At 36.6% G+C, this 13,119-nt stretch overlaps 1 protein-coding gene across 2 annotated transcripts in view; it reads right to left on the bottom strand.

Moving 5' to 3' along the window:
* Positions 1-13,119, bottom strand: part of STX17 (syntaxin 17) — a 67,335-nt gene that overhangs the window by 9,989 nt on the left and 44,227 nt on the right. For both annotated transcript variants that reach the window (XM_023242506.2, XM_023242507.2), the window contains exons 5-6: positions 5,034-5,149; positions 4,904-4,954 (exon numbers count right to left, since the gene is read on the bottom strand). In XM_023242506.2, coding sequence (XP_023098274.1) covers positions 4,904-4,954; positions 5,034-5,149 — 167 coding nt within the window. The remainder of the gene's footprint in view (positions 1-4,903; positions 4,955-5,033; positions 5,150-13,119) is intronic.

Here is a 13,119-nt window from a genome sequence, read left to right as displayed (position 1 = left end):
TTGTCAATCACTGTCTATACACAATGCCAAACTAGATCCCATCAGAGCTGAATTTGGTCACTAGTCCACCATGCCCTTGGCTCTTTATGTTGGGCCAAACGATACAACTACACAACCTTACCCCAGTACAGGAAATCAAGCTCCTAATAATGATGGCTTAGAAGTCTCCTCACCTCTACCTACCGACCTGATTTGCTTATGTCTGCTTTCATCTGCCTGGGCCTCCCACATTTAACAATCTTGAAACTCCTTTCTTGACATTTTATACTTTGGCCCCTCATATAAGTTCTTGGCATCCCTTTAAAAGGAGTTAGACTCCTCTTTTTAAAGGGAAAGACGTCTCAAGATACTCTGAGAATGTGTCTGTGGATTTCATTTTAAGAAACACTGAATTAGGTCTCCTTATTTACCTGAAAAAAATAACTGAATCTTAGTGAGCAGTTAGAGGAGCACTTAAGAGTCTTAAAAAAAATGTGATTAAGTGAATATTTGTCACTTGTACACTCAGCATCCTCTATGTCCACCAATAGTAATACGTTCAACAAATCCATCGCCAAATCTATTTACATCAATAAAAATGCCCTGCCTTGGACAGCCTTGCTAGTAGTTGTGCAGTTTTATTAATGTGCTAAAAGCTATGGGTTTAAGAAACTATTGTCAAAACTGTGGTTATTTTCCTTTATTCCTGACTCAATTCCAGGCATCTTTCAAGGCTAGCTCTAGTCTTAGATATTGGTTAATTCAGGGAACACTGAGCTATCCTGGTTCTGAATTCCAAAAGTATATAATCTATAATTCTTTTTTTTTTTGTAGTCTATAATTCTACACCATATACAATAAATACACAGAAAAGCTCAGAAACATACAAAGACTACTATATACAGAAATTCAGGATTATATTGGCCTAGATAGAGTAGGCAATAAACAGAGCAGAAGTAGGATGTTGATATCATGGGATTCAGCAATTAGGAAAGAGGTGGTGGCAAAAATGTAACTCTAAGGAAGGAGCCAAAGAGGGAATCATGTAAGCAGGGACAAAAGCAGGAACGCAGTTGGGGTCAGTAGAAGGGAAGGGGATATTACTTCAGTTAGTCCTCCCATCAATTTTACAAAACTCACTATTGTCAAACAACACCCTGAAGGCCAAACAGGTGATAAATCTGATTAATCTGATATAATTCATTACATCCCAGTTTTTATGCATCCAGAGTAAAAGCCATAGGGAATAAAGTAGAAGGTAGAGACAATATTGGACCAGCAGCAAGGGTGACATGCCATTGTGTGACAGGCCCAGAGTTCTTTAAATTTCCCTTGACAAGAACTAGGGCAAGTTCCACAGTTATAGGAACAGAAGGCACTTGAGCAATTAAATGCTGAAGAGAAATGAAGGGTGCTTAGTAGATACTAATTTATTATTGGAGCACACCTGGATTTCTCAGTGGTTTTGTAGGTTCATTTTTCATTATGGTAAAAAAAAAAAAATGTATGTATGTGTGTGTATGTGTATACACACACACACACACACACACACACACATATATATATAATATATACTTATATATTATATATATATATATATATATATATGTATACATAAAGCTTACAATTTTAACCATTTTTAAGCGTGAAATTCAGTGGCATTTAGTACATTCACAATGTTGTGCAATTATCATGACTATCCTATAGGGTTTTTCTTTTTTTTAACTATTCTCTATTCTTCATTGAGCTTAGCACAGTACTATGCACATAGAAAGTGCTCCAAAAACACATGGTTTATTTGTCTAGATACTATCATGTCCATGTGATGATAATGAAAGGGATGTGGTCACTCTGCTTATGTTCCCAAGTCATTAGGTGCCTAAATGGAGCTTCTGTGAGTCCCTGACCATGTGGTCATGAGAACTCAACCACCCTGGGAAGAGTCATCAGGGGTTCTCCTTTGAGCTTGTGCCTAATAGCATTTTGTCCCATGTCCTCACACAGATTATTATAAATAGGACATTTGTATAGAACTATGGCTATAGCCAAAGTCTTTCTACACGAACCTTCCTTGATTATGGGTTAGGAGCTTCTTACGTAACCTAATCGGATATATAATTGTTAAATGGCCACAAACTCTCAATTTTCCTTTCATGTGCCTATTCCACTGGAAGGGAAATATATTTGTCTGGAATGAGAAGACTTTGTACATGTTTAGTTTGTTTTTTAAATCAACTGTATTGAGGTATAATTTATATAATAACAGATTTTAATGTGCAGATACCAATGACTTTTGGCAAATGTATGTTTGTGTAACCATACATGCACAGATTTTAGAAACTGCATTAGGTCAGATATTATGAGTTACAATAATTGAATTAATTCTGAAACAACAAATATTTTGGGATTCTTGTCGTATCATTACCTTTGATATGCAAGTATATCGATAGATTGTACAGATATCTAATCCAAAAACTTCAAGCATTTTGCTTCTTCTGATTTAGAAGCATCAAAAAAGGAAAATGCTTTAAACAATCTACTGACGTTCAATTTGAGGCATTAGATGCCAAGAAAAAAATACAAAAACTAGAAAACAAGCAAAGGAAGGGACTAGCACTAAAAAGCCCAGAAATCATATTCTAGAAGGAGCATATTAGAGAATCAAGAACTCTTAAAAGAAAAAAAATATGATGAGGTGGGATAGGGTGAGGAAGGAGAGTATTGGTCTCAAGAAGATGAATAATTTTATATGGAAAAATTACCAATGTTGTTCAGTCTATGGCTCCAAGAGGGCAAAAGTACCAGAGGGAAGTTATTATAGGGCAGAGCTTACACAGGGAAGAACTTCTAAGAGGTAGTCTTCAAATAGAATGGCTGAAATAGAAAGTATCCCCACGCTGTAATTGTTCAAAAAAAGCGAAAAACCATCTATATGGGAAGCTGGGGCAAGAACAGAATTGGATTAGCTGACCTTGTAAATCCTTTCCAATTCCAGTTCTGAGACTGTGTAATCTAGGGACTTTTATCCTTAAAAAGCCAGGCATCAGGGAAACCATAACTCACAGATGTAAAACCCCCAAATCACAGTTTGATCAAAAACAAAGAACTAGAGGTGCCTGGGTGGCTAGTTGGTTAAGCGTCCAACTCTTGATTTCAGTTCAAGTCATGATCTCATGGTTCATGGTTCGTGAGATAGAGCCCCACACAGGACTCTGCGTTGACAGCACTGTGCCTGCTTGAGATTCTCTCTCCCTCTGTGTCCCTCCCCTGTATGCATGCTCTCTCATTAAAAAAAAAACAAAAACAAAAAACTAAACCTAGACAAAAGCATAAGCAGACACTGGTTTGTTCCTCTGTGTGCACACAGACACATACACACATACTCATATAGCCAACCTTCCCATACTTCCTGGGAAGGAAAAATAAGAATAATTAGAAAAATAATGACAGAATTGGGGCGCCTGGGTGGCGCAGTCGGTTGAGCGTCTGACTTCAGCCAGGTCACGATCTCGTGGTCCGTGAGTTCGAGCCCCGCGTCAGGCTCTGGGCTGATGGCTCGGAGCCTGGAGCCTGTTTCCGATTCTGTGTCTCCCTCTCTCTCTGCCCCTCCCCCGTTCATGCTCTGTCTCTCTCTGTCCCAAAAATAAATTAAAAAAACAAACAAACAAAAAAAAAAAGTTGAAAAAAGAAAAATAATGACAGGATCTATTGTCTTTCCCACCAAATCCACTTTATGTTCCCTGATCTGTGTTAACAATGTCACTGGCTACTCAATTATGCACAATAAAGCCTGATGTTTTGAGTCTTCCATCTTCCTTCAATTTCTGCTAAGCCTACCCCAGAAATACCTTTCAGCTGGCCTTTACCTTTATATTGTATTGCCATTGCTCTTGGTAAAACTCTTGCTATTGATCCTTAACTAGTCATCTGCCTATTATACCCCCCTTCCTGAGGTCATTATTCACACTGCTAATGGTAATCTTAACCGTTAGCAGTGTGAACCTGCTTATCACTCTAACCTGCTTAAACATTTATATTTGCCAGGGGAGAGGGGAAAATGGGCAAAGGGCATTGAGGAGGGCACTTGTTGGGATGAGCACTGGGTGTTGTATGGAAGCGATGAATCACGGGAATCTACCCCCAAAACCAAGAGCACACTGTATACATTGTATGTTAGCCAACTTGACAGTAAATTGTATTTAAAAATTTTTTTTAATATTGGCTCCTTAATGCCTACAAATTAAAGTTAAAATTCTTTGGTGTGGCCCGCAAAACCATCTCAATCTGGCTCTCACACTCCCTGCTTTGCTTGCCCATAGTATCTCATCCTTTGGTTTTATTGCAATCCTGGTCATTCTTGAAAGGCCACACACTTCTCTATTCCATGTCTTCAGCTGTTTTCAAAGGCACCCCTCCCCACTCCCATCTATGGACATTGTACTCAATTTTCAAGGCTCAAGCAAATGCTACCTATCTTGTGAAGATATCCTTAATACTTCTACCTCACAACCCCTGCCTCCCTCCCTTGGAATTAAATGCTTCTCTTAGGGCTGATAACACTTCCCTTCAATCTCATTTTTGCACTTAACAATCATGTTTGAAATTTCAGTTTTTGGGGTCCAAGCTTATCTCCACCCACTGTAAATCCCTGAAAGCCGAGAACAGGTTTCATCTATTTCTATAGCTAACCTTGTCAGACCCCTGGTGCCAAGCATCTAACACAATACCTTCTATATAACAAATCTCTGACAAATGCTTATTAAATTGATTTGGAAGCTGAGGACTGTTAGACTTTTACCCAGGGCTCAATACCAGTCTTGAAAATTGTAACTTCTATTAAAATTCTAATAAAAAGCCTAGTAATTGATAAAAGCCTCTTATCATACTAATCTAACATTTCTAAGACAAAAACTATTATACTTACATTCACTAGGAGAGAGAAATCAGTGACCAGTTGGCTAAGTTCAATTAAGTCCTTAAAAAGAGAGAGAGAAAAAAAAGTTACTTATTTTTATGCCTCACAGCTACCAAAATGAAAATAATTTTTTACATACCGCTTCTAAGCTTTCCCATGATTCTGCAGCATTTTGATCTCGAGGAATTTCAGGCAACGCATATACCTGAGTCATATTCTGAGGATCATCTTCAGCCTCAGCAGTATGAAATGTTCCTGAATGAACATAGCCTCATGTTTAGGGTTTATGTGCTTTGTTAGAAAGTGGATAGCATAAATCAATTTCATAAAACAATTTCCATGTAAAATGCTAACTGAATTCAGACTAAAAGTAAATTGATTGTTCTATAAAAATAGATTTATCTATGGCAGATTGTTCAAAAGTTAACTTTTTTCTTTAATTGTTCTACAAAATCACCTCGAAAAAAAATGGCTACAACAAATGCCATCTACCCAATCTGAATAATTAGAGCTAGATGTGGAAGAAGCACTGAAGAAGAACTATTCTACTTGGCCAACATTCCACACAGAGATACTCAGTAGAAATAGGTTTCACATTTTCAATGCTAAATCATTAACCCTTTCTTTGGGTATTTTAGTAATAAATACCAGATTCATAAGGTGTTAAAAGTAGGAAAGTGATGTGTTTTTTTGCAATGAAAATCATTTTGGGTAACAAATTTGTCATCAAATGAACACCACGTGGATCTTTTCATACGTATTGTCTATCCTTCTCCTCATTTTTCTAGGCCATGTCCTAGAAAGACATTGCCTTTGTCTTTTCTGAGTCTTAAAAAGTCACCAGGGCACTTTGGGTGGCTCAACTGCTTAAGCAACTGACTCTTGGTTTCAGCTGGGTCATGATCTCACATTCGTGAGTTCAAGCCCCACATCAGGATCCATGCTAACAGCATGGAGATTTCTTTTTCCCTCTCTCTCTGCCCTTCCCCAGCTTTCTCTCTCTCTTTTCCTTCTCTCTCTCTCTCTCTCTCTCTCTCTCTCTCTCTCTCTCTCTCAAAAAATAAACATAAAAAGTCATCGACCCACTAAGGCCTTCCTCATTAAAACTGCTATGATGATGAATTAATTTACACTCCAAACTCTACCATCAAGTCTTTATTTCCTTGTATTGGTTTTACCAATCATTCATGCATTAAACTGATATGTACAGAATGTCTACTAAATGCCAATCAGTGTGCTAGGGTACTACAGACACAATGGTAAACAATAAAAACAGTTCCAGGGAGGCAACATAGTATAGTGGTTAAGAGCATGGACCTAGTCAAAAAGGCCTAGTTTAGAATCCAGGTTTGGCTATTTATTAGCTCTTTGACTCATTTTCCTGATTTTAATTTTTTTTTAATTTATCTATTTTTGAGAGACAGAACATGCATGTGCATGCATGCAGGGGAGGGGCAGAGAGAGAGGGAAAGAGAGAATCCCAAGCAGGCTCCACACTGTCAGCATGGACCCCAACGTAGGGCCTGAACCCACAAACCATGAGATCATAACCTGAGCCTAAATCAAGAGTCGGACGCTTAACTGATTGAGCCACCCAGGAGCCCCTCCTCATTTTTAAAATGAGGTGAATGAAAGGGGTGCCTGGCTGGCTCAGTTCAAGAGCATGTGACTCTTCATCTTGGAGTTGTGAGTTTGAGCCCCACGCTGGGTATAGAGGTTACTTAAATGAATAAATAAAAACTTCAAAATATTAAACAATAAAAATAAAAATAAGGTGATAGATATTTACTTTGCACTGCGCCTGGCTTAAATATTCAGTACAGATGGGTTAATAAATAGTTACTACTAAAATAAATAGCCATTGCTACTGCTGCTATTATTAATGGAGCTTACCATATTATGTACAATACAGACATGTTAACAGGCAAGTTCAGGATAGCCTGATAAGACCTATGGTACGAGTAAATATGGAATGCTATGTGAGCACAAAAGAGAGGTATTTAACCTAGACTTAGGGAGGGGAGACTAGTTGGAGGTTTTGAAGCTGAAGGCTGAGGATGAACAGAAATGACATAGGTGAACCCAGGCAAAGGTGGAGGGAGAAGCAGAGACTATTCAGGTCAGGGAGAATAATATGTGCATAGGTTTGGGAACTGAAAAGAATTCAACTGAAGGGCAGACTATTAAAGAGAAAAGCAAAGGATGAGGAAAAAAATCTAAGGTGACATTATTCATGGCATTATAAATTATGTTAAAGAATTTTGTTTATCTCATAAGATCAATATGGAACTATTAAAAGGAGTTGGAGACTACTGGGAAGCTGGAGGATGCCATAATCAGATTTCAGATTTAGAAAGCAAACCATAGCTATAGCGTGAAGAATAGATTAAGGGTGAAGTTGAAAGGTAAAAAAAATTAGAGAGCAGAAAAACCAATTGGGAGACTTCGCAGTAAGTCCAGTGCAAAATGATGATGCTCTAGGACAGTGGCAGTGGAAATGGAAAGAAGAGATCTGAAGGTCTAATTTCCTTTTGTCCCCCTTACTTCAAGCTCAAAATACCTACCACTTTAATGTTATCTGACCACCTACTGTGTTGGGTACCAGAGATAAAAAAGTAATACAAAGTAGATGCTCTTAAGGAACATATTCTAGAAGAGTTACACATACAAAGAGATAATCCTAAAACAATAAAAGAGTACAATGGCATTTAAATAGAGGGATATACATACATACAGTATTTTGAGAGTTCCAAGTCTGGGATGGCATCTGACCCAGCTTGGTGTGGGTGTGCAGTTTATGAAATAGCTTCCTAAAAAAGGTGATCTTACAAGACAAAGAAAAAAGGTCTTCAAAAGAACAAACAATATAGCTTAACGTAAAAATCAGCAGGTTGGTCTTGCCAAAGGATAAAGCAGAAGGCACAGAGTTACAAACACAGAACATTAAGTAGATGTTTAGGAGGGGGCTTGCAGGCCAGTTAAAGGCTTTGGACTTTATCTGACAGACAGTGGAGAGCTACTGAAGTGTTATAAGCAAGGACATGACATAGTGACACGTGATACCTGATCCACTCCTAAAAGTCATTATAACTCTTTAAATTCACCTTCTCGATTTCTTTTTTCATCTTAGTCAATAATTGATGGCATGTTATAAAACAGCATTACTATTTTACTTTTGAAACTTGTGAATGTTTTACCTCTTGAGGAAAATAATCTTAATTGTTTAGGAAGGGCATAGTAGTTGATTAAAAAATATTTTGTAGGCTTATCAGAATTGACAGTGTTCTTTAAAAAAAATTTTTTTTTTCTTCAATGTTTTTATTTATTTTTGGGACAGAGAGAGACAGAGCATGAACGGGGGAGGGGCAGAGAGAGAGGGAGACACAGAATCGGAAACAGGCTCCAGGCTCCGAGCCATCAGCCCAGAGCCTGACGCGGGGCTCGAACTCCCGGACCGCGAGATCGTGACCTGGCTGAAGTCGGACGCTTAACCGACTGCACCACCCAGGCGCCCCCCCCAAAAAAAATTTTTTTTAAATGTTTATTTATTTTTGAGACAGAGACAGAGTGTGAACAGGGGAGGGGCAGAGAGAGAAGGAGACACAGAGTCCGAAACAGGCTCCAGGCTCCGAGCTGTCAGCACAGAGCCCGACGCGGGGCTCGAACCCATGAACTGTGAGATCATGACCTGAGCCGAAGTCGGACACTTAACTGACTGAGCCACCCAGGCGCCCCACAGTGTTCTTTTAATTTTGAATTTTAACTTCTCTGAATACATTTCCTTATCTTACAGGAAGAGCAAAAACATCAGATACGGAGTAGATTTTACATTACAACATTATGACAAGTATCCAATATTTTAAAAGCTCTCTGATTTTTACAAATGTTTAAAAGAGTTACTTACCCTATGTCCTAACATAGCACATAAAGACACTTTCATTTTCATGTCAATCAAGATAAATGAATTACTCTAAGACCGCTCTTCCACTTAATATTTCTATTGTAATAAGAACTCCACTTCTTTAATAAGATGATGAATAATGATAACTTTGTTATCATTAACAAACCAAATGTAAAGCAGAACTTTCTAAATAGAACTTCCACTCTAAGGATTTTTATAAGCCATAACCCTTATTCTATTACAGAGGATTTAAATGAAACTGCCAGGGTATACAACAAAACGAGGGGAGACTGTCATACATAAATTCTTGACCTAAAAATTGAAGGGGTGGGAAATGTTTGGTATTTTAAGCAAACATAAAAGATTCCCCTTTGTAAAAAATAAGAAATGTTTAAGTCACTTACGTCTCACTTGAAACCAAACTGCGTATGCATCTTAGTTCAAATGGAGTCTGAGAACAAAGAAATCTGTTCTATTCCGGGGAAAATCCTGCTGTAAACTTACAACTCTGAACATCACTAATCAATGTGAGGCATAACTAACAATTAAGAAAGAAACCCTTTAATATCTACAACTTCTGTAATTCATTTATTCCAGCTTATATTAGAAATCAGTACCTCAGTGAATATTTATTGACTTTGAACTTTCAGAAATTACTACAGACATGATGAGGGAAAACACTGAGACAGATTATAGCTGCAGGAAAGAAGGATGAAGAATTTATCCTGTCCACAGAAGTGAAAATTGCTATTGTTTTTATGATGAAATAATCTAAGATAGTTCCATCCACATGACAACTCCAAGTGTAAAGGGCAGGTAGAATACATACACGTCGCACCACTGTTTTTCAAACTCCAGTTTTAAGACCGTATTATTTACTACAAAACCTTATTATTTACTACATTATTATTTGTAGTAAAAATATTAACATATTTTTAGTTGTTAATAACAAAGACATAAGATTTTTCCCTTCTCTTTATACGTCCAAACATTCTTTGTCTCTCTCCATATTTCATTGAAAGGCAATGATTCTACTAAGAATTACAACACAACATATAAAAAGTTTCCACTAAACTTCACTATGTTTGGGAAAGTTTCATTATAAATCTAAATTAATTTAAAAGCATTTCCTGAATTTTTCATTTTCTGACAGATTAAAAATAGTGAAATTAATCTACTGATCATCTATATCAACTTATCTATCAAAATAAAATGACTTCTAAGTCATGGCTTAACTTAGTGGTAAAGGAGGATTTTTAAGAAAATTAAAGCCAATAGAAAATATATCTTCTGAATAATATACAAAACTATCCACGTGTTTTGCAAAACTGTTCACCACATGTATATATACCTGTGATAAAATCTGATATTTCATCAAATTCAATATGCAGTCTGAAGTTCCCAGCAGTTTTAAGATTGGATTCTTTTCTTTTGTGAATATTTGTTTAAAATGTAATAAGATTCTGTTCCTATTGCACTGGTGAGCTGCATGTGCCGGATGGGGAGTAAGAAAGACAATGATTGAGAGAAGCACTGATTCACTCTGTATGACCTGATACACCTTTCTAAATACAAATCAAATTTGTAGGCTCATCACTTCTCTTGGTGGGAAGCAATGCTAAAAATGAAACTAGACACACAAGTGAAACAGAAGGGAGTTTCTCAGATCAAGCAAGATTGGCAGAGAAGATTTGCTTTAGGAACTCTCAGAATCTGGACAAAAGAAACAGCAAAATCATCACAGCTTCCTCCTAAACTTAATAAGCTTCTTTTACTCTCCAGAGAACATAAAACATCCTATTCTACTTGTTATTTCTATCTGTAAATGAAAAAACTATTTTTGTATTTCGATCTCACTCATGGAAATGTGGCAACATTGCTCCTGAATCTCTGCTGATATTTCCAACCAATTTATTTAGAATCAGATTGAATTTTTAAAGGAAGAAGTATTTTAGGGCACTTAACTTCTATGCAAATCACATTTTTCTGTATAGGCTGTCACTACTATAATGAGTATCTAAAGCAAAAACAAAGAAAAACCAGAAAGCACAGATAAAAACATGCAGGATGACAGAAAAGAGTCCACAGCCAGAAGACCACACATGGAGTGAACCGAGTTCCTACCCCACTATTAAGGTCTTATGTAAATTAGTTCCTTTGTTTTCATTATTCTCCACCTTTCCCATTCTCTCAATTATTTGTTAATAATATTTCTGGATTTAAGGCAACCTAGTACAAACTCTCACAGTTGGTGAAATACTCAGGCACTTGGTGAGATAGTTCATTTAACTGCTTAATGTTGGCAATGGATTCAAAGTCAAAGCGCAATCTGACCATTTGGAATTTGACATTCTACTATTGTTTTAGGCACAAATTAGGTATTTTTTTTTATATAAATGGGTTGTCTCAATTTTTTTTTTTTTATAAATGCTACAGAGGTTTAATTGTGTAGTTTCTCCTGGTGGCAAGTGATTAGGTCTTTAGCTAATTTGATGTTCCATGAAATGAGAAGTTTGAGAATCATTACAGATGGAAAATCCTCTGTCTCTGCCCCAATCTTTTTCATTTTCTCTGTACACGTTTCCTCAAATTTTGCCAATATATAATATATAGTTTTAACACCAGTTTCATACAGAGATATTTAATTGCCAGCAAACTGGGTAAACTGCCTTTTTCTAATAACCACCCAGTTTCTCTGATGATATTTAAATCCAAGTCTGTCGAGCCCAAACAGTCCTGACAGAAACCCAAATAATGCAATAAAAAAATGCAAATGAAAGCAAGTATTAGAATAGTATCATATTGTGAGAAACTGTCAGAACACAAAATTTTTGTTTCCTAGGTAATTGCTAGTGATGGGCAACTCAAAACTAAATAGCAAAAGAAACTGATGTCAGCAACTCTTTCCAGAAAATCCAACATATCTTCACTGTTGTTACCGCCATCACAACTGTCACAATGTCTAAGTGGGTAAGCTAGCTGCTTAATCACATGGAAGCCCAATTTCTCTAAGGCAAATAAAGTATCAGTTCACACTAAATGATATGAACAGCATTTAGCCTCATCAATACAGTGGTGATAAATATATATGGACAGAATAATGTAAACAGTAACTGGTTAAAAACTATCAAAAAGCACTCTTCCCAAATACTCTTCAAGCAAGGGGCTGAGTGTTAACACTTCCTTCTCTCCAAAACAACACTTTAGGTACTGGTTATCACAGAGTGTAGTGAGTATGGCACATCCGAAATTATAAAATTGTCTCCAAAAACACATTTATTTATTCACATTTATGAAACATTTATTAATGGCCCGCTATGTGCCAAGCACTACTATATGCTACGTACTGAGGATACAATAAAAGTAAGATTACCAAGAAAGTCTGGATGATGGCCTAAATGTTTCCTCCAATTTCTAAATTTGGACTTCCCTGTAAATTATTGGGTCATTAGTACTGAAAATATAACATTAAAAATAAACTAATTTTGGAGACAGGGAATGGTACAGGAGCCTCCTACATAAATGAAAAGGGGAAAACTCAGCAGGTATAATATCCTTCAGATTCTATTCTGATTTGTAATTTATTTATATTCCACTTTTTCCACTAAGATTTAAGGCAACTTAGAACATATGTAAAATGTAACAAGATAGCATAATTAAAGGGAAACAAAGAAGGAAAAATGAAGGAAGCAATTATAAAACAAAGCCAGGAGCTAAAAAATTGGCTTTTGGTAGTTAAAAAAAATTCATATTTAAGCTTTCCAGTAAATAACTCAAGTAGAGAAACCTTATCAGTTATGCCATCCAGTACCCATAGGATTAAAAAAAAAAAAAAAAAAAAGACCAACTGCTTTCAAGTACTACTACATATTAAACCAAGATTTTTTTTTTTAGTGGTCTTTATAAAGGTACTACTATCATGCAATTAACAATTATCAATTACATCCTCAAAAGAGATATAATGACAAGTTTTACCGGACTGTTTCTTAAAGTATCACCTCATAAAAGCTGATAGTATGACCCCCAATGCAGATTTTCTTTAATGTCATTAAACTCAGAAAACTGAGCTGGGAGATAGATCTAACATCCACTATGAAAGAAAGTCAGAACGCCAAAGAAAGAGGCGTGCCTGATCAGGCTACTCCTGCACCAGGAGATGAAAGGGGCATACTCTGCAATCCAGGATGACATTCTCCTTAGGAAATATTATAACATTTATTTTCATTATATAGACAAATAGGTACTTGAAGCCTCGAAGTTCCACTCTATACAGCACAGTCTTAAAATTTTCATCCTGCAAAACTTCTAGGGCATGCATTTCTAG

This window comes from Felis catus, chromosome D4 (assembly GCF_018350175.1).
Source record: "Felis catus isolate Fca126 chromosome D4, F.catus_Fca126_mat1.0, whole genome shotgun sequence".
NCBI lineage: Eukaryota > Metazoa > Chordata > Mammalia > Carnivora > Felidae > Felis > Felis catus.
This window is presented reverse-complemented; position numbering and strand designations above follow the sequence as displayed.